This window comes from Ammospiza caudacuta, chromosome 7, assembly GCF_027887145.1.
Source record: "Ammospiza caudacuta isolate bAmmCau1 chromosome 7, bAmmCau1.pri, whole genome shotgun sequence".
NCBI lineage: Eukaryota > Metazoa > Chordata > Aves > Passeriformes > Passerellidae > Ammospiza > Ammospiza caudacuta.
The window spans coordinates 37,004,373-37,027,876 of NC_080599.1; the positions used below are offsets into that span (position 1 = coordinate 37,004,373).

Below are 23,504 nucleotides of genomic sequence, written 5' to 3' on the forward strand. Positions count from 1 at the left end.
AAGAATATGAAAGAGGCATCCCAATGTCAAATGCAGTACAATAAATATGGTTTTTTAAATCTTACATTAACTCACCTGCTGCAGTCTCTTTGTTTGCAAATAGCTTATTGTCAACTGCAGAACTTATGTCAGAGAACACTTCTTCTTCATCTCTGTCTGCGTCAAACTAAAAAAAAAAAAAAAGTTGGCAATCAGGCACTGCTTACTACTTGGCTGAACATCAACATGTACTGTGACTTCTCAGCCCAAGCCTTCCTGATAGGAGCCTCTCTATCTTAAAGTTTGCTGTCCATTGCTTTAGGTATGAATCATTTAAATGTTGACTTTAATTTTGTAAAGTTTTTTCTAGGCTCTGTCTGACAGGTTTCTTTTTACGGCCAGGTGACGGTGGCAGGGGAGAAGTTCTGCTACAGTGACATGCTTGACAGTGGGTTTGTGATTTTCCTTATTGTATTTATGAATTTTTATTTATTTAGATCATCACCTATTCAGATAGATGAGCCTACTATAAATATCAATATATGGAGTTTTTTGACATGTTCTAGAAATGGAGTTTGAGGGTCTGACCTAAAGACCACTCAGAAGTTCATCCTGCAGCAGTCACCATCTGTCTGGGCAGACATTTATCTAATCTTGAGAAATTCTTCTGCCATCTAGTATTTGCCACAACTCAAAGCACTTAAAAAAAATCTACAGCAGAAATTTGTTTGTGTTTACCTACTAGAGGGATTACACTTTAATTTGCGTCAAAACTAAGGCTTATGGAAGAATAGCTCTTAAATAAAGCTGTTAATATAACAGCCGTTAATAAAATAAAAGTTTTGGGCAATTCACTATCAATACACAAGGAGCAGCTTTGGAATGTCCTTGTTGACAGGAAAAGAGTGCTCCTAACGTATGCTAGGGAAGACATATATCATCTTTGTGAGTATGTGTATGCATAAAACCCAGTAAATTGCAATCAGGTTGTGTCTGATCATTATTGTGTAGGTCCCACCGCACTTGAAGAGACAACAGAGTTGCTTTCTTATTAATAGCATTCCTCTGAATAATCCAGTTCACCATGAAAAAACACATGATCAATCTCAAAATGTTCTAAAGGTTCCAAGAATTTGAAACACCAACTTTCCTATTCAAAGAACACCAGCTGTGCTTCAGCATTCTGAAAAGTCTGGGCTTTGTAATGAAAGCTTATATTGTCACCCAAAGAAAACCAATTATTTGAAGCTTGCACATAGATTCAGTATTCCCCTCACAAAATGAGAATTGTAATACTCTGAGCCACAGGAAGGCAAGGTAGCTTCCATGGAAAAATTATTTTTGAAAGAAACTAAGTAACCTTGTGAGTTCTGTACTTCAATGAAATGCTAAATATTTTTAAATTAAATCCTCGGTAATTAGTGGAGGCTTGAATAAAAGATAAACGGTACTCAAACAACCCTAGTCAAAACAGCAGTAAAACTTGTATTTTTAGCAGAACCTGTCTAATCCAAAGGTTGCTTTCCTTACTGAAAACAAATCCCTACTTGCTTCAATACATAGCTCTTTGCAACTAAGTCCTCTAGGGGTTTCTTAAGGGATGTCTCAGTTTAATTATAGTCAAGGCTTATGTTTTATAGAGGTGAAACGTTATTATACATTAACTGTATTGTTGTCTGCATTGTTATATTCTTTACCAGCGATGCAGGAAGAAGCAAAGTGTTTCTTCCCTGTGGGCCAAAGGGGTTTGAGGTCTGACCTCACTTTATGGCATGTCCCTCCATGAGGCACTAATGGTGTTTTTGTTTTATGCTGTCTGTTTTGTTGGGGCAGGGAAAGATTAGGGAGGACCTCAGTGGATTAACAGCATCCCATTTGGAAACCAAGGTTTCACAAACCTTCCTAAACTATATTGGGGGGTTGTGCTTGGTTTTATTTTTTTAAGTAAACAATGACTGGCTTAATGATGAATTATCTGGAAAATGTATCTCATTTTCACATAAGCACTGTGGAATTGCAGACCCTGTCACTGGCATGGTGTTATATAAAAATGATGAAAAATATTTTCTAGATTTTCTCTATTGTAAATAAGAGCCTTAGGAAATGCAGGTGGTTGTTGCTGCTGGCAGAGAGAAAATGATTATTGTTTCTAAATAAGCACCCAACAAATCCTAGCCAACAGAAGGAGCTCCACAGAAAAATTGTCTGATTTATTGAAAATTGCAAATCTCACCAGTCCATGATGATAAATGGAGGTTTGGTAGTACCATGTATTAAGTTAAAGAAAAAAGTGCAGAATTTTTTTCTTCACATCTCTCAGGGGACAAACATCATGCAGTTAACTAGAATTTTGGGTTAGGATGTCATTCAGCCTGGCACTGCCCTTTCAGGGTTGTTTCACCTCCAATGAAACCGCTGGTTTTTGCACGTGGTTTATCTAAAACATTCCCAAAACAGGGGGAGATGCCACCTGTTTCAAACTGGAGTACAGGAAAGCTAGTAAGACTTGCAGGAAATTCTTGTTTGTGCAGCTTGAAATAAAGTTAGAAATGGAGAAAGCATAAAAAAACCACAAGCAAACTTGTAGTTAAATAACAGTTAAATAACATCTACAACAGTAGGTGAAAATTTCCTCTATTTTAGGACAGGATAGATGTCAATGAAAAGAAAATAAGCCATGTCCAAATTAAACATAACATAACATTTTGGTTTTTGGCATAGGGGTGAAAGCTCCTGGATGCTTGATGCAGTGCCAGTATCCACAGCTGATAAACTGGAGGTGCTTCCAGAGAGGCTATAACAATGATCTTTATCCTGTATCTTTCCATGGGAATGAAAAATTTTAGAAGTTTTTATATCCAGAAGACAAAATTGTAAGATGCAAGAATGAAGAGCAAATGAGATAAATTCAGAATGGAGCAAACAGCAAAATTTATTCTTTCATCACTGTCTTTACTGCTTAATTTATCACATTTTGCAATGGATTCCCCATTATTTGAAAATTTTAAATTATTCCTAAAAAGAAAAATATTAATAAAATTAAGCTAGGATCTAATTCAGGGAAGTAGCAGTATTACTCTACATAGCCAGAACGTCACTTCAGACTTCACAATCCATTAACCAGGTTCATGGAGGTGAAACACAATTGTTGTTTAGGAAGTGGAAAAATTACCCATCTATTATCACCTGCAGTGAGGAAAAATTTCTTCTTAAATTAAAAAAAAAGGTTTATCCACAGAAAAAAGAATGTGGCTTCTTGTACCATGGTTTTCCCACGCTTTTAAGAGGTATCTAGTGTAGAAGCCAGATTGCACCACTGTCCCTTAAGTGTTGGTATTTTTGGTTGAAAAGTTGGCAATCCTAGTAAAATAAGGGGAGTCATAAGATTGAGGAAGTTATAATGATTTTCAGCAGCTACAAATGCGATGAGAACACACTGTTATTATTCATCCTGATTTAGGCAGGCATTTGCTCCTGAAGGATTGAAAACAAATAAGAACTGGTTCTATCTTACCCTTGGTAATACTAAAAGGTGAAGTGAGAGACACTGTTGAGGGATAGGTGCTGCTTTACCATTTTTGGACACCCACACAGAAATTCCTGCATTATTGCTGTTCCATCCCTAGTTTGCGTCTCTTAAGAATTACAATTGACTTGTGCAGTTACCTCTGGAGAGAGTGGAAAAATCAAAAGAAAAACACCAGCAACATGGGAAAACAGCAAAGAAACATGTGAGGAAAAATATGTAAAGTAGTATAATAACCATTGGGATGGGGGGTGAGAAAAATTAGTTGAAGACTTGTATAGGGAAACCAATAAGCAGAGGCACTGAAATGAGGCTGGAATGTGCAGACTGGGAGTTCAGGGAACTATTATAATACTATAAATAGTAAAACATAATATATTATATAATAAATACTATAATATAATACTATTATAAAGTATTTTTAGTGATCCACTTTAACAAAACCAAAAAAATTTTCAAAACACCACAATATGGCAGAATGAGGACATAGGGGAGAGGTATTTCTCTCTAATCCATCCTTTATTTCTAATATTTTCATTCTTATCCATCAAATACTCCAAAATCTCAGATTAATTTTTATATTGTATTTTAACACATACACAAAAAAACCTACAACTGAAATTACACTAGAGCTCACCAATGATTTTAAAAATATTATGCAATTAGCAGAGGTCACAAATTGGTATCAGACAGAAATTTAGAACAAACTGAACTGGAGATATTGACACCATTATTACAATCCTAAGGAATACTCTGGGTTATCTAAAATAAGCACCTTTTTTTTTAACACAGGAGTTTCAAAGAGTATTCATAAATAATTGCAGAGTCCTCATATGTGTATCATTAGTTTCTCAAGTTCCACTTGTATTGAAGGATCTGCTGCTGTCGGTGTAAACAAGCATGGGGGTAAATGTTCTGCAGCCCTGAGTGGAGCTGACAGTTCTGCAGCAACTGCTGGTAGCTTTTCTGCATCCTAAACTCAGGTACTCAAAATAGGTGCAATTCAAAGCCACTAATTTTGTACTTTTCTATTCACAGACTCCTTTATACTTATTTGGCAGTCCATAAACATTGAAATTACTACAAAACACAGGCTTGGGGTTTTTTTAAAATTCTTTTCTCTTATTTCATGCCTAAACTCAACAACTTAGTGCCACGGCACACAAGTGTGGCGGCGTTGTGGCGGTTTCCCTCCCCTCACAGTAAAACTGTAAAGCCAGCTTCCAAACTTGGAATATTGAACAGAGCAACAGCAAGGAAATGGCAACTCTCACCTGAGGAAACAACAGTAGCAGAAGTAACAGCCTGTCTTTGTACATTTATGTGGAGAAGTAGCTTTTGATAGGTAGACAGAGGGAGAAATTCTGTCTTTATGCTGTGATCATTTGAGCAACACCTGACTTACAGCAGTTTGCAGCTGATAATAATGAGTGCCTCGGGCAGTGTGGTGGCAAGAGATGATGGGAAAGACATGGTGCAATTACAGGCCCTTCTAGAGCAGAAAGCAGACAAACTGAAGGAGAGTTGGATGTGACTGGGGGTGAGGAGAGAAATCAATAATTTGGTGGCGGGGTAACAGAAAATTAATGGACTTGGGAGGATGAAGCAATTGATTGTTTAATAGGGAAGCTGATGTTGCCACAGAGTGGGTTTGGAACATATACATTTTTCATAACACTAAGATGCAAAGCCTTTCTGCCTGTGCACATATTCAAGAGCACTGGTTGATTAATTTATTTTTCCCCAATAAGGATATTCATCTGGAAGGCTGGTGACCTATATGTGGAAAGCAAATGTAGTGTTCTTTTATTAACACAATCATTTTTGCATCATGTTCTCCATTCCTAAGAGGGACTCTGAACTTCCAGTAGGCATTATCCTCCACCATATTTGTATCTCTAACTCTGTTAACTGAAGTCAGTTTAACATAGTCAGTAACCAACAGTTCAAATGTTTCAGCTATTTCTTTATACTACCATGACCCCTACTGTAAGTATTATAATTATCTTGGAAATCATCAGGTATCAGAACCAAATTAGGCAGCATATGCATTACTTCACATAGCATTTAAAAGGACATGATTTGCATGTGTTTGCTCTGGGTTATTTGACTTTTCAGATAAGTTACTTCTAGTAGGAACTTCTCAAGCTATAAATACAGCCAGCATCTCTGCATATAAACTCTGTGTGCATATTCACTTTGGAAATCATTGAAAACTTTCACCCTGATATGTATTACATCTGTTCAGCAGCTTCTATAGTAAAGTCGACTATGTTAATTATTTTTGAAGATTAATTGAAATCAAAGAAATGCTTTAGTATATGAACATATAGAGATCTTTTCTACCTTGGAAGTACAAACACTTTTCCTTATTTTAAAAAACATACATTCCACTGTTGGAGTTATTTTCACTATGCATTTACTTTTTAAAGGAAATTGCTTTTAAAGAGGCAAATGATATTACAAAGAAACAGAACAGTGGTGTTGAGCATGCAGACAGATCACTTCTGAGGAGCTTGAATGGAAAACTTAATTATGGTCTGAGTTAGGAGATGCTCCATGAATTAATTTTTACTCTGTTCCTGTAGAAGCCAGGAAAACATTCAGCCTGAGGGAGAAATCATCTTACTCTCTACCTCCACTGGGTCTAGAATAAATTGTTTGATTTTTTACTTTAATGCACCTAACCCCAAAGGAAGGGGAAAGACATTACTGATTACAGAGAGTCAGGTATGACTCAAAGCTGTCCAAATCCTCACACAGCCTTAACAGCCCTCTGTGCCTTAGCTTGCCTTTCTTATTTACCAGAGCTCAGTGATGCTGCAATAATGAAGCATTAATGTAAAATTCAGTATTTGGAAATGTAGACAAAGGGCACAGAGGTACAAACAAGTGGCATGAAGCTCAGTCAATAAAAGCTGTAATTGTCACTTTGCTTTATAAAGCTCAGGAACATTATAGAAAGACTTAGAATTACCCAGCACATCCCCAGATGCCTTTGTTTTTTTCTTTCCGCAATAATAATGTTTGTCTTCCAATAGTTTTTCTTCCACCTTTATCTATGAAAACTCCTATGAGGCTTGGATGTGCCCTTGTTCTTTGGGAATAAACCAGCTAAGGATCAGTTGCTACAGCACAACTCCCTTATTTCTTCCAGTACCCCATGAGATGAATACTGGAATATTCACATTCCCAGTGCACCCAGTTCAGTGAAACAGCTCTGATCACCAATATGTTCATATGTTAATATAAATGCTTTCCTCAATACTTTTTTTTTGCTAATTTTGACTGCAAATGAGGCAGAATGAGCCCTATAACTAAATGACATTAACCAGTATGTTTGTGTGCAGAAAGACTTTTCCTGATTAAAGTTTTTAAAATATATACATTTCCCCTTGCCTACAGAGCTCCTGTGTCACTCTTGTTTAAAACATAACCAAATAATTTTCTAGCATCAGCTCCCACAGCATGTACAAATAACAGACAGGCACCCTGAATAAATATACAGTGACACTGGCTTCCCCAAAAGGTCCAATGAGCAACAACTGTAATTCAAATAAGAAAAAAAAAAAAATTAGAAAAAGTCAGAAATGAAATACATTTCTTCCTATAAATACTATTTTCTTCTATTGACAGTTTGCAAATAATTTCAAAGAAAAACACTGATGCTGCTGCCAAATATAGTCAAATATTTCCCTTTCAAGATCAATAGTATTTCTCCTGTTGGCTTTTTTGGAAGAGATTTTGAAAGCAAAATACTAAAATATTGTTGTCTGGTCTTATACTATTAGATGACTTGATAACAATTATTATCAAAAATATAATTTTTGCCTATGTATCATCACAATTTTCTAAGGAAGAATGCTACCATATGAAACCTAACAAAAAAATGCCCTGAGTTAATTTCAGCTGCAAATTTAGCCAGTTATTCAAGCACGAGGACTAATGACTCAGCTGCAAGAACAAGTATAGGGTAAACCATAGGCTTAAGCATTGGATGATGTGGGTGTCTCATATGCAAAATCTGCATTTAAATCAAGAAATAATGTGACATTTTTAGTTATCTATGACCTTAGCAAGACAAATAATTTCATCTGCAATAGTTGTAGCTTTTTAAAATGGAATTTCACACTGCAAGAATGGGAATGTTTGAAAATTTTTGACTTTTCTATTTTCCTTGGAAGACAAAAATAAATTTTAATTCTCAGTTACACAGTTCCTGTGAATAAGCAGCACTTCCACTGGGCATCTCTATATTAATAAATTTCATAAAGGATACTGGAATCCTTGATATTAAGCCCTTCCTTGGTCATCTCAAGCTAAAAAGTACTAAATTTTCATGAAATAAAAGATTTATCTCTACAAGTAGGACTTCTCTCAAAGAGGATAATATTCAGCAGATGTCAGTCTGAGTTCAGGATGGCTCATAAAGCCAACTTCCAATTGTGCTGCTGCAGGAAGGATTTGAGTTTGTTTCCTGCAGCAAGAAGTGAGCCACTGCTATTTTAATTTCTGTACCAGAAAGTTCTGTTTTGACATCTGAATTATTGGAGCATGTTGTTTCAGAGCAAAAAGGAGACTACTTGATTTATAAATGAAAGCTGGCAAGCTGAGGAGACACTGACAGAAACGATTGCTTTAGTCATCACGGAATATGACATTCTTGCATCTAGCATGTATTTTTTGGAAACAAATGTAGGACAAAATCCCACATGATTATGTAGGCTGAAAGCATTTTTTAAATATCATAAAACACATGGATGAAGTGGAACTGATTGACATAATTTGTTTAACTTTTTTAAAGCTTTTGACAATATTTCTTCCCAGAGGCTATTAAATGAAATACAATTTTATTGAAGCCCTAACTAATAAAATTAATTTATTTTTAAAAGCATTATAAATGTCCAAGAAATGTCTTGGCACAGGGAATGGCCAATAAGCTGGTCAGAAAACTGGAAAGCACAAATTAGAAAAATCACCTTCACTATGAAAATTAAATCTGAGAAGGGATAGGGATGTGGAAAAGAAATGCATGTAATGTGACAATCATGTGTGTTGCAGGAGAAAAATGAAAACAAAGACCAAAGAAAGATCAAAATGAAGACTCTGTAAGCTTTCTTTTATTAGAATTTCACAGCTTTTCTTCTGGCCGTTTGTTTGAGCTAAGTACTTTACAGAATGCCTGAAACTCCAATACTTGGGGTCTAATACCATAGTTAGTATTAATACATTGTTAACATATAAATAATTTAGAAATAATATTTATTTATATAACATATAAATAACATATAAATATTTTATAATTTATATAATATTATTATATAAATATAATAATATTTATAAGCAACCTATATTGAGTATTCATATAACATTATCTATAAAAACTGCTATAACTGACTTTTCCTTCAATATATGCAGAAAATTAGAGCTCTTGATATTCTAAACCAGAATCCACTAGTTTACATTTACTGAACAGTAATTATTTTGTCATTGGGGATTTTCTCTGTATTAAAATAGTTTTGGCTACAGCTCTGCATCAGGGCAGCTCCTTCAGCACTGCTCTGGTTTCCTGTTGGGTGAGACACACGGTGCTGCTCCTCACTCTGAGGCTGTTTGTTTGTTTTCAATGTGACCTGGTAAAAGAAATAATCTGTGAAGCTTCCACCTTTCCATTTGCTGCCTTGTGCTAGTATGGCTGGCTCTGGCTGTTTCAAAGCTTGATTGCTTTGCCTGAATAAGTTCAATCTTGCAGCTACATAGTGGCATTAATTCCTACTGGGACCCCAGCAATATATGGGCAACAAGTTACAGAATTAATTGCATTCAAAGTGTTTGTCTTTGTAATATAAACCAGCTAAAAGTACACAGAAGGTCTGCCTCTGTCAACCTTCCCCAGTGTTGTAGTAACGACTGGGACTCAAACAGTGACTAGAAATAGTAGCTATTTAGAAAAATTAGCAACCATATGTTGTTTTTAATTTACCTTAAGATAATGAATGTGTGATTTATGTTTGCCTTTATTATTAAAATTTTACTACTGATAAAAATATTACTCAAACCATTCGTGTGATCCAGAGTGAAGGGCATAGGCTGTGGACCCTGGCACTTACAGACCTTGGAAAACAGGAAGTTTAGTCTTCTGTGTTAATATATTCAGCAAATGTAAGAAGTTCTAAAAGCAATTTGTAGGGATAGAACAAGTTTATTATTAAGATTTTTGATGTTTAGTTTTGATCACTTGGATATCTTTAAGCCTTCATGTATGAAGATATCTTCCACGGAACTTTTTTTCTCTTAGAATTCTAATTAAAAAGAACGCATTAAAGAAATTGAAGGTTTGTTTACTTTTGCAGTGAAACAACTTAAAGTGGAAAAAAAGACAGTGTGAATACATCCCTTTTTTTTTTTTTTTTTTGCATATGAAAGGGATTGGGGGAATTTTATGTACCTATTCTCCCACGTAGTTTAAGCTGTAGGGAGATAGAAAACTAAATATTTTGAATGTTCCTTTCTCCCTCTATAATGTTTTTGTTTTCATTTTGAATAAAATTACTTGGATAATTTGACAGTAATAATATGTTTTAACAAAAAAATATTTAAATGGGTTCCCACCAAAAATCTCCTAATAAGTAATCACTAATACAATTCCAATTATCTCCTTTTGCAGATCCTAAATCTTATTAGCTCTTGTAACTCTTAGAGAGTATTATATCAAAGATAATTTTTTTTTTTTTCACTCTATGGGTCATCATCCTCTCCAATAGGCATGATAAATGTTAAGGAGGATTTATCAATACTCACTCCATCTAAAAGTGGACTTGTGATAATTTATAGAACCAACAACAAGATTTACAGTCTTCAAGACAGTTCAGATATGCTAGTTTTTAAAATTAGTTTTCTGAAACTGTAATTCAAACAATGAATATGTTTTATACAGCCATTATTGTAGAAAGGAAACAAAATTTCCTATAGTTTGTACTATAGTGTTCTAGTTCCCAGAAGATTTTGGAAGTCAGTGTCCACACTTCCAGAAAACTGTCATCTCTTATTTGATTCTATTAGTTTTGAGAGTAATCTCTGCTAAAATAGAAGAAAAATAATTTGGAGGCAGATCCTAATTATTTGTAAAGCTTACTCTCTATTGAAATTATGCCATGGGACATGGGGAACTGACTAAATACAAATACTTCATAAAAAAAAGATCTTGCAGACCGTTCTACGCTGATCAGAACAGCCCCCATTTCTTTAAGAGCCCTTCAGTGGATCTGAGGGGGTTGCTGGCTGCTCCTCCCTGCAGTGTGGGAACAGGAGTCTGCAGAGAGCCCATTAGCTGCTGGCTCTGCAAGCACTCGCTGCTGCATACCAGCTAATTTAGCTCAACACTCCTCTGCCTCGTGTAATGAGACCCTTGGTACTTCCCTGTATGTAATTTCCAGCAGGTTCCCTGCACACCCTCCTCTCTGGGCAGCGCAGCTTTCTGTACACACAGAAATAGTCACTGGAGAAGGCTGAGACACTCTCTGTGTGCTTGTTCTCATCCATACTCCAGTGAAGGAGCTCTCACAAGCTTCTATTCCTGATTAAGAATTTTTTATTTGTCCTTTTTCATCCTCAAGCCAAATCATGTACTCAAAAAAGGTTAGATTTAGGCCTTGTTTCATATGGCAAATATCAGTTATCTTCTAGTCAATCTTTTTCCAAGGCATTTTTTTAAAACCAATTGGCAAAGGTCCCCATGCTTGTGTAATTCATGGGGAAAAAGGGAATCTTGCAGTTTTGCTTGACATTTTCTCAATGTAAAAATATCAACTGTAACCTTTGACCCCAAAATATAATTGATATTTACAAAGTATGTTACCAGATTGGGGTTATAACAAACTGCTGTGCAGCCTTAACAAGAAGCTATGAAATAAATTCTTTCAAAAGTTCCCACTAACACAAGTGGTTGTTAAGCTCAGGGTTTCAGCAGGGGCATCTTCCCAAGAAACACTGACATGGTTTCTGTTGCCAAGTGCTGACCTAACATATGAGAAAATACCCAAATTTGTTTAACTAATTCTCTATTACAGCTACTCTACTAAATTTACTGATTTTTCTGAGGAGTGGTCTCCTGGCTGTAGTTCAAGGATATAATGAATAGTCCTTAAAACCAAGCTCATTTCAGAATTCACATGGCTCCTGACCCTGTTTCTAAAGATCAAGAGATATGACGGAACATGAAATGCATAAATGAAGAAAACCCTCTGTTCACAGTACTGGAACTGAGCTCATTTGTGTCTGGCACCCCATGAACAGGGTCAGAGATGAAAGCGAAAGTACCCACAAAACCTGTAATGGCCATTGCAGCAGACTGAGGCAACACAGAGGCAGACAGAGAGCAGACAGAATGGTCTTGCAAAAGAAACAGAAATTACCTGCCTTGGGGTGATGTGAATCTGTATTATGTAGAATCTATCAGCTGAAATTCTTGCAGTAAGGTGCAGACACAAAGAGGATTGCTGGATATTTTTTTCCAATGTCTTAGGGACCAATACATTTAATAAGCAACCTGACCAAGAGCTGTATTGCCCACATTCTAGGTTCCCTTTTAGTAAGGACTCTGCATTTACAGAGAAGTCTGTTCTTTTCAACAAAGCAGACCAAAAAAGCCCAGAAGGCAGGACATGGCAGGAACCTAGGAAAGTATATTTTCAAATTGCCAAATTGGCATCTTGCTGTGGTAAGAGAGGGAGATGACCTTGGCATTAGAAAAACTACAGTGTTACCAAAATACAGTGGATGTTATAATACAAGAAAAGATGAGACCTGGCATGCTATACAGAGCAGAGAATTTTGAAGTACTGGTATTGAAAACATGAATGTGGAGCTTCAATTTGACATTCTGATTAAAGACAGGAAGTAAAATTCAGTGGAGTACGTAACGAAGAAATGTTAAGATTTGCCTAAAAACAATGTAGTTTTAGCAATTTTTTTAGCAAAACTGATCAAGGGGTAGCATATTTATGAACAATCCTAGATATAAATAACTGATTGTAGCAAGTTACAGTGAAAAGATGTCATATTTTGTGCATCAATTCTTCATTTCTTTTACTGTGACTGGTTTGACTGACTGTTGGCACAAAAAGAGATGAACAGTTGAGAATGGGGACAGCAGCTCTTCCTTCACAGAAAATGACAATAATTTTGACTTCAGTGTTATAGCTGTTCTTGTGAGGCTTCTTTTCCTGATGTATTATTTAAGTAGATTGCTGAATTGCAGAATGTGATATGGTGACAACAAAGTAAACACATAGTTGTATTCACTGGCCATTAATGAAACAAACTGCAGTACTATGTAAGATGGAAAGATACATTTCAGTGTTAACCCTGGAAGTAATAAAGATGATAACTGAGCTGAAGGATACAGAGATATATAGTTATAGTAAAGACAAACCACACAAGATTCACAAGAGAGTCTGTAGATTGGAAAAAATATCGCTTCTCTGCGAAGACCTTTTGTATTGAATCAGGAATATTTAGGTTATTTCTACATGGTAAAAAGTGATGCTGTGCAAAGATGTTCATGCTAATACTAAATGATGTACCACAGTTAAAAGAAACACAAAATAGCCATATTAGTTGTTTTCTGATGTGTAAGTATCAGAATGTAAGGAGCAAGGATATATTACTTCAGTGAAATGCTGAGTTGACACAACAGTGGTGTTTTCCTAATTAGGAAGCATTTCATACAGTTTTTCAAAGCACTGTTTGGTAGATATTCTTTAACTGCATTAGAAAAAATAAAAAGTCTTTCAAACAGCTATCAGAAATGCTCAAAAGGAAATTCTGCAATGGGGAGAATGCCCTAGGGGAAGGCTGTAGTTCTCACTTCAGTGCTGTCTAGTGCAGTGTGTACCCTGAGTCACACAATGGATGAGTAACTTTGCAGCTTTCTCAGTTCTCCACTAACACTGTAGCTGCAGCTAACCCTGTTAAGCCTAAATAAGACTCCAGAATACAGGAGTAAGCCCATAATGTTAAGAGCATCAGACTTTCTGCTGACACTTAAATGGCTTCCATCATTACAACACCTGAGCATTCACAAATCTGAATGCATGTATCTTTATGACACATTAAAACACAAGAACATTTTAGGTCTCACTCTCAGGGTACATCTACAGGAAAGAAAGAACAGGAGCAAATGCTCAAATAATCCCTGAATGGCACTAGATTGGATTACTAGAGACCAGTTCACTCAGTCTCATTTTGCCCTTGGAATCAAAGCTGAGAATACTATGGCAGAAAAAATGTTCAGTTGCCACTTGCATAAGGAAATAGAAAGAGCTAACAACAGCTAATGACAGCAACTTAGATGCTATAAGCAATGATAGATTCAGAAAATAAGGATGTTATACACTGGGACTGTAGAGCACAAGCTATCAGATGTAGTAACATTTTTATAGGACTGTGAGTATGAGAGCTGAAAGACTGTCTTGATTCTACTGAAGTAGCAATTTTCATGAGCTAATATGCAAATTTTCTCCACCAAATGGCAACAGAGTGGCTTTGCCATAAAATCATGAAGTCACTGACGATGAATTTTTCACTGGTGGAAATATCCACTGGCGGCAATTAGAGCTGGAAATCACTAATGGAACTTTGGGTAAGAAATTGGTTTTTATTGTTTACAGCAATGCACGGCTGAAATGCAGCTTTGGTTTTTCAGTTGGATGTTCACAAAATCAGCTGTGGTTCAGGATAGGAAAATTTGCTTATGCATGATAAATATTCCTGATTCAATACAAAAGGTCTTCTCAGAGAAGAGATATTTTTTCCAATCTAGTTTCTTAATATATCTCATCTAAATAAGAAAAATTAATCTTCATTAAGCATCACTTTAACTACAAGAACGAAATGAGAAGCTGCTATTCACCCAAAGGACACAGCTTAATTACCTTAAGATGAACTGTTTAAAATAACTTGAAGAATATTTAGGACATGTTATTTTAAACATCTCCTACAGTTCATTCCTCTGCATGATAACTTGGCTTAATTACTCATCTCAGTTTTAGTTTCAGATCTGTAAAAAAACGGTCTGTTAATTTTAAACATGTATCAGCTTTCACAGTGCCAGAAATGGATAAAATCTGGGATATTATGGTTGTCAAAGCCAACATTCCCTCTCTCTTTCTGGAGTTCCTAAATCAGCTTGGCCCATGCACTCATCGCTGCCTAATTCTATAGCCAGACTGGTCAAAGTTTGTTTCTTTTTTTTTTCCAAAGTCATCTGCTTCATTCAAGTCACTGGGTGTACAAAAGGCAGGGCAGGTTTCAAATAGCTGGTTGCAGCTTAAATTATCATACTTCCAGTGTTAGAAGAGAACATAGTATTGCACTAATACTATTCACATCAGCAAAGAATTACTGCCCTCAAGGTTTCTCTGCATGCTTCTATGTACACAGATGGCAAGTTTCCATCCTTGGTCATTCTCTGGCAGACATTGGTATGTCTGATATACTTGTTGACATAGAGCATAAAATGGGAGACTGAAAATATTTTGAAACTTGGAAGTGTTTATGGTGTACATGCTTCTATATATGCACAAATTACTCATCTATCATTCCCATATAAAATGTGCATATATTTACAAACAGTTTGTTTACACTCATTTCTAGATAAAATTCATTTATGGACCTTCTTTGTATGTTCCTCAAAATCTGGCAAAACAGTAACACATAAATAATGCTGAGACGCAGTGTAAAACCAAGCAGTGATTAGAACATGGGAAACTTGATCTCTAGTTCAGCAGTTTCACAGGAAACAGCTCCAGGTTCTTGCTCTTAGCCCAGTTTTTCTGCAGAAGGGCTGTCAAATATAGAAGAGACGCAGAAAACCTTAATTTTCAGTGACTTTCTGTGACTGCAAAGCTCTGGTTACTTGTTTTAGGCTTCAACTTACCTTTCACTGCTTTGAATCACCAAAAAATGAATATGTGATTGTCCTTATTTCCCATCCCACCTCTAATTTTCCCTCTACATAAATTTTAAAATTATTATATAACCATATACATTCATGGAGCTAGATAAAGATTTACCATACAATACAACGGAGGGAGACTCCTGAATCTCAAACAAAACTTGTGGTCTCAAGGTTCCCACAAACAGCTGCCTACATTCCTTGTTTGATTTGAAAAGGTCCTAAAACATTGAAGGTTTGCTCCAGATGCTCCAGACTGTCTGGGCTCCTCTTTGCATGTCCACTTGGTCATGCCCAAGAAGCCAGAAATACTCTGAAGATCCTATGTAGTAGTCAGGTTAAAAACACATAAAAAATTTTCATTAAAGACTGCTTATGGCTGCTGTATTTTTAAAACTACTGAGAGGCTTCTGAAAATATTTTGTTGGCATTGGGCCAATTAATAGGAAATCTCAGCTCAGTTTCCTCTAGAAAACCAAGCAGTTCAAATCCCCATCTGTGACCTGTGGGGAGAAAGGCCACATTCAGATACCAATGGGGCTACATTTGAGGGAAACCATTCCTGCCAAGTCTGTATCACTTTGCAGCCGAGGATGCAAGATCCAGGCATCAGATGGCACGTAAATGAGATTCTGAGCCTGCAGCAGGGAGGTGAGAGCACACGGGGGAGGTGGTGGCTAACAGTCCCTATTCCTAGCAGCACTCCAGGGAAGGAGGAGTGGGATTTTTAAAATTCTCTTTTTAATGATTGTTTAATGCAAAGGCTGAATGGATGCGCGCAAATATCGGCACCGGCAAAACAAAGGCATCATCCTGTGCTCTGCCAAACCAAATGCATGTTCCTCCACTGAGGAGAAGATTCTCTGAGCTGGATTCTGGTTTGGAAGACATGCCTGGCAGAGGCTGCCATTAGGACCTGGAAAGCAGGGTGAGAGTTCCTATGAAGCCTTTCAGAAGAGTTTGCTATCAGTGAGATTTGAATAGACCTTGGGAGCTGCTTAAAGGACTGCAGGATCCACATTTCTCTAGGGATGGGCTTAAAATTAAATGAAGAACGAGTAAGTGCAAGTCTTTTGGAAACAGCATTCAGAAGCAAACAAATAAAAAGCCCAAACCAGCATCTCAAGTTGGGCAGCTGTATGATAACAGAGAAACTTTAGAAATAAACTATATCTTCAGCAGCATTTTGATAAGTCACAGCCTTTAAATAAAGTTCATGTCAGTGTGCAAGGTCTATAGTAAAACTCTTTTTTTAACCCAAACAAGAGAAACAATTTATATAACACAGTTCCATGGGGAATTTTTCTGTGACAGTTGACAGCCATTAGGCCTGTTTGATGCTTATGAGAGCAGACAGCTACTTCCCTCACCCGCAACTGTTTAACTTCTAAATTTGTGCTCAGAATCCATTTCCAGCTTCAGCTACTTTTTCTGGGTTCTCTTTACTTCTCTGACTAATCTGAATGTCATTTTAATGTTTTCATAAGCATGGCAAATTCCCTAAAAGGACAAGTGGAACAATGAAGATATCAGAGAAATCCAGATTTCCTGGATGCCATGGGATGCTGTCTTGTTCTGGCTGTTTAAATAAGGACCAGAGTCTTCTTTAATATTTAGTCTTTTTGTCTCACTACAGCCAGTCTTTTATTTTTTCCCCTTAAATGCACACAGACTTATTAATGTATCAAGGTTGACATTGCAGCCCTAAGATTATGTAGATTCACTGTCAATGAGGCAGACTGGACCAAATCCCGCCTCCAGTCAGAGAAACTTCTACTGCTACAACAATGAGCTCTGTAAACTTTTTTCTGTCTAGACCAAGAGATATGTTCTACGAAGAACAGCTAAGCTCTCTGAGAGCAGATTTAATAACTGTTGGCCAAAAAATTTTTGCAACCAGTGATCTCCTCTCCAAGAACTACATCATTATCTATAGTGGATTACAGTCCACATAAATTGGAGATTTGGAAATCTGTGTCCAGAACTGAAGTTCTCTGCTGAACATTAGAGTACTCGAGGTCACCTATGTACCTACATGTCCTCCCTCTTACAACTTAATCAAACTAGTATCTCCCCATCACCGCCAGGTAATTTGTGTGAAATTATTTTCTACGTAAACAATACATAATGTTTTAACATTTGTTAAAAGTTCCTGAAACAGTAAATGGCAGCATATGCATCTATTTACATACTCCCTGTCCAATATTGTGTTGTTATACTCTTGGTAACTTCTGAATTTAAATTCGAGTTAAGTCAGGTTCTCATTTGTTAGATTACTGACAGATTGTTAAAATGAATTTTAAACACAGACTGTGTGTTCATGAAAATATCACATATTTACTTCTGTTAATTATAATGAACTTTACATATCATTATCTCAAAGAGGGAGTTTTTCAGAAAGGACAGAGCTGCATTTCCCTATTTCTTAGAAGTATTGTAGGTGGGAGCCTCACCCCTTTCCTTAAAAACAGAAATCAGGATCAGACTGTGAGAGCAGGTACACCAGGCAGAGACTGAGAACATAAGGCATACAGAGCACCAAACCAGAACAACCTGGGTACTGTAGCAAATTATTACAGATCATGTGAAAAAAAAAAAATGAACGGGAACACTTACACCAAAGAAACCTAACCAGTAAGAGCTGAAATGAAGAATGTGGCTCTCAATTCTATTAACTAAAGTATGTTAAAAGCAGTATGAAATAACTGTTGGAGCATGAAAATGAATCTTCTTTGGGAATTTAGATTTTTATTTCTTGCTCATAAAGTGTTTAACAGAAGATTATAATTATATATATATAATGCCTGCATATTAATAATATTCAGTGATATTTCAGTGAATTTTTCTTTTCTTTTTTGGTCTGTTATTGATGAAGAACAACATATTTATTAAGTAGATGTATAAAATATGAGCTGTGATTCTAAAATTATAACATCCCGTAAGACAAATGGCCCTGCTTCTCATCCCTGAGTAGAATCGTGATGCTGGCTACAAGTGTCTGAGATTTTCAGCTTTAAACAGCAGTGATAAGGTGCAGGTAGGGATTTAAGAAAAATGTAAATCTTTTTATTTCCTTCTAGTGAGTGTTGACCATGTCTGACCTTGCCTCAAGGATTCACTCCTCTGGGAATCAGGCTACTGTAATTCTATTTTATGCTGTTCTAGTTCTTACACTGCTCTTATCTGCATAGTATTCCAGTGTCTTCCCAGGTTCAGCATTATTAGCAGCAGGATGAATTCTATTTTCTATCTTTCTTTCTTCCTTCCTCCTTCTCTAGGGAAGTAGCATGAATAAGTGCAATATTTTCTGTATATGCTGTTTTCTTTGTGCTGTAGTAATTTAATCTTTATATTCCATGCTGTCACTTCCATACTCATCATAAACATCTACTTTCTTCAAAAAGAAAAGAAGATATCTAAGGTGAACACTGCAATTTAAATTATTGTCAGGACTCTCAAGAAACAGAGATAAAAAGTAGATGAAACCTCCTTAAGAACAAAATCTTCTGTTTTACAGGTCCCATTACAGAAATGCAATTCTATCCAGATGCCCCACACGCTTTATGCACAAAGGCACATATTTCCTGAAGAGCTAGAAACACATTCCATAAGAGCACTTGTAAAGGCTATAGGAGCATCACTATAAAATACACACTTCCTCAACAATAAAAAAAAAACTTGCAAGAATCTTAGTTCTCTCATCCTTGAAAACCAAGTTAATCAAAATGCTTAACCCAGAGCACATACTCCCTGGAGAAGCTAATGTAATAATTTCCTGGAATTTTCATCTTGAAATTCAGAAAGATGCTGAAGTACATAATTAAGGCTATTAATATTAATTGATGACTTTGCAATTAAGGATGCTTTAACCTGTCATGAGTCTGACCAGCACAGAAAATTAGTCACATTTGCTGTGAGGAGCACATACCAATGTGAACTACTTAAGTTATCAAAGGAAAAGAAACATCTGTGCTCCAATACCACATGTGGTACCAAGTTCTGTGTGTTATTGCAACCAGACACAGTCTGTAACTTGGAACATGCCAATAATTCAACTGTTGTTAACTGCTCAATGAATTAGTTGTCTTCATTAATCACTTAAGTAGGCATGCTATTAACTTAAAACTGAATCAGACTTGTCTAGCCTGTCTTAAAGCAAAAACTACAAGAAGCCAAGTACAGCCCCAACAATTAAGGTTTTGGAGACATACACTAAAGGACTTACTGTGATAATCAGCCCTTTTTCCTGGAAATATTTAACCAGTGGGATTGCATTCTGCTTGAAATTCATTAGTCTTCTTTGAGTGGCTTTCAGGTTATCATCAGGTCTCCCTTGCTGCTCCGCACGCTTCAGTAACCTTTCTTTCAGCCTTTGACTGGAACATGCCAGAAACACCACCAAATCTGGGGTACAGATCTGTGGAAAGAGTAATTCAAGAAGTTTGATTAAGTTGATTATTCAGCACTACAAGATTCAGAAATTCCATTATTATGTGAGGCTCAGATATGTTACATTTGCGTAAATTGGAACTTGATGTAGTCATTAATTTTCTGTTGGTTTTTTTACAGAAAGTTTGCAGGTTTAAGGAGGGGCTTGTTGATCTTATGTGGAGGTTAGTCAACTTGTTTTACCTGATATGTAAGGAAAAAGTTAATGAAAAAATTTTACTTCACAGCAAAAACCTTCTCTAGGCTATATTCATCATTTGCATTACCAGATGTCTCCCCTACCTAAATTTTTTTTGAAAGAGCAAAATACAGATGTCTCATACTCTGCAGGAAAATGGATGCATGGTTTCCATCTGGAAAATCTTTAAGTAAGGTGGTATTTAAAATCCAGCAGCCACTGTGTGATGGTAAGGACCAGGTGAAAACAACCTGTTCCAAGAGCCGCAGTTTCTTATAACACTTTTCTCTAAATCTCTCTAAAACTTCAGTGCACTTTTCAAGAGGTTGGGTAGGACAGCCAGAAGGGTTTTAATTTCCCCTATCCTTTTCAGTCAGTGTGGTGAGCACTGGTATGTGTCACATCCATCCCTGCACTGTGGTTCGGTAGCTAAAGCCTTGTAGCAATGAAATAAAGAAAAAATTTTGAACTCTAGCTCTTTCCTAGTCAAATCTTATTTATAAGATGCTATCAAACATTTAAAGAAGAGATATCTCTGGTACTTGATGTGGGGTAAGCAGTGACGGACCCACTTTCTTAGGAATACGGCTAAATGTTCACAGGCAATCTTTGGAGGTCACTGCTACTTAGTACCTATGGTGAAAAACCAGAAACCTCTACTGATCCTCGGAAATCTCCACACATCTGTTAAATACCATTCCAAGGATGGTGGCTCAATCATTTCCCTGCTCCAATGCTTGACAATCCTTTCCATAAAGCAATTTTTCCTAATATTCAATCTAAGCCTCCCCTGGTGCAACCTGAGACTGCTTCCTCTCCCTGAAAGTCACTCAGACATCTGAATTTGCAGGATTTTTACAATGTGGCTATAAATGTATATAAACTTCATTCATAACATCTGATTTTGTTCTTTCCTCCATCTGGTTGCTGCAAAGACATCTACCTCTCCCTAAAGTTTTCACTAGCTTAGTGCTGTCTTTTAAAACATATTAGAATTCTCTGTAAGCAGCATTTAAGATGAAAACTGTTCAAGTTTTTATCTGATTACAGATTAGAAAGGACTTATTTTTTCTCACATACAAGCACAAAGTCATTTCTGCTGTTTTTACTTACCCGAACAAAAAACTTAATACTTTAATTTTAACTAAAAAACCAGTGGCTTCCTATTCTAGAAATGACATAATCTAGTTACAATGACAACAATTTTGGATGCTCAAGACTGTTAAACAGACATTTTTCTCATTATGTTTTCTATCTGCAGAATAATTTTGTCTTTGTTCAGCTTGATGCAATGCAAATTTGAAAGTCAAATTTGAGCTGTACACTAGTATCACAAAAACATCTACATGTATTCTAACTACTACGGTGTAAGTAGTAACTGATTCATATCTTTATGTTAATTATATAGTTGTTATATTGTTATTGAGGGCCAGAACAAACCAATTAATATTCTAAATGCTCTCTCTGTCTAGGTCTCTCTACCCAAGGATGTTAAATTGCATCAAGACAAACCATATTTCTAGCCTGAATAGTCAAAAGTTCCTATGTGGACAATCTGGAAAATTAGTAACTAAGTTTAAAACACAAAATCCCTTCTAAACTGTGTTTCTGTCATTTGAGAGAATACAACGTGAAGTATGGTCTGGCCTTTTTTACTGTCAGGCTGAGTACAAAAAGGTTCTTAGGAAGTCAAAAGAAACCAATACAACTTCTCCAGCCTGAGGTGGTGGTCATTAGCCTTTACAAATGAGGCTGCTGACAGAGAAGCATATGGATATGAGGAAGCAGAAAGTGGTGAAAAAGCAGAGCCATATTAAACAGTAAAGGACAGTCTGAAAATCAGCACTAGCAAGAAAGATGGTGGCCTCTTTATCATTACAGAAAATTAAATAGGGTTCAAATGAAAATCAAATTATTTTTTACACACATTGTAGATGATTGGAGACATGAGCACACAAACTACAAAGATAATAGTTCTGGTAATTATTTATGAGTATCTATTAGATTTTGAAACAATTAACCTTATAACCTGTTTTTTTAGAATAATTTCCAGTGGGAAAGAAGCTCTTTCTTACTTCTATCACATGTACCTCAACATCAACAAAACCAAAGTAACTTTCCCTTCCTTTTTCAGACTATCATAAACAGAGTTAGTCTGTTCATGGAATGAATTAATTATGAAAGTTAATTTTACTACCACAGAATAGCTTTAAGGCACATAATTATTCACATAAAACACTATGAAAGTAAGTTTCTGTGTAAGACTTTCATGCAATATGGACATTATTAAAAGTAGCTTGGTTAAATTAAGGTTGCTTCACAAGTAATAGAAAAATAATGAGGAATTTAGAAATTCAAAAAGCATACAGTACTAAAAACCCCCAAATTATGACACAGATAGGTTCTGAAAGAAAACGCTACAGATTTCAAAGCCTGTTAGCCATGGAACACTGTCTGATGAAAGGGAATGGCTGATGTACCTTGCAGCAGATTGAGCACAGAGACATCTCAAGTCCCTGCGTGGATATCCAGCTGATTGAAGCTTCCTAACATACATTACACAGGGATTCAGAAATTACAACTGGCAATCAGGGATCTAGTAAAGTGGAGGACAAAAGGAGTTTATACAAGTGAGTAGTTTTATTCAGTACTTCCATTTCTGTGTATCCTAATAATAGTGGCAGGAAGATGGCAAGAAATCTTCAGATGTTCCAGGCAATAGCTGGCCTCGCTTTCAATGCTCAGCACTTCAGGACAGCCCCCACGCAGGACAGCCCCACACTTCACAGCTGTGAAGTGACACCAGACCTCCCCAAAGGCAGGGCTGGAGCTTTTGTGCACCACAAGACTTCACATACAGCATCAAATCTTATAGAGAGTACCTAAGATAAAGAGATCACTCATGAAATTATCAGCCCTGATGGAAGAGGGTCTCCTTCTGTCTCACACAAACATGAGAGTGCAGCTTACCACAATCAATGTCAGTTCTCTAAAGAAACTTCCCACAGGAAGGGAAGGATCCGAGTGCCACCATGGCTCCATCAGGTGTGCAAGTTCTCATCTGCTTTTAGTTCCCACAAACTGCACTGCCTGCAGAAGTCACTTACTGTTTAAGAAAACAGGAAAACACACCCTGGGCACAGTGGGCTTAATTTCTTTATTTTTTTTTCTAATTGTACAATGAGGATAATAACAAGGTATGACTTGGACAATTCATTAATTAGGTTTAATTATCTCCTTTTGCTTTTGAAAATTGAAAGTTCTCTACAGAATCTGAGTACTGTTGTTGTTCTCTATTTTTTTACAACAGCAATAATACAAAAGACACTATCACAGGTACTAACATTACCTTTTTTCTGACACTGTGAGTTTTTTAATCTGAAATACACTTCACTCACAGAAATAACATGTCAATG

General features: G+C 36.4%; 1 protein-coding gene across 2 annotated transcripts in view; it reads right to left on the reverse strand.

Moving 5' to 3' along the window:
• Nucleotides 1-23,504, reverse strand: part of AK5 (adenylate kinase 5) — an 83,698-nt gene that overhangs the window by 43,959 nt on the left and 16,235 nt on the right. For both annotated transcript variants that reach the window (XM_058809077.1, XM_058809076.1), the window contains exons 6-7: nt 19,687-19,878; nt 76-166 (exon numbers count right to left, since the gene is read on the reverse strand). In XM_058809077.1, the coding sequence (XP_058665060.1) occupies nt 76-166; nt 19,687-19,878 (283 nt within the window). The remainder of the gene's footprint in view (nt 1-75; nt 167-19,686; nt 19,879-23,504) is intronic.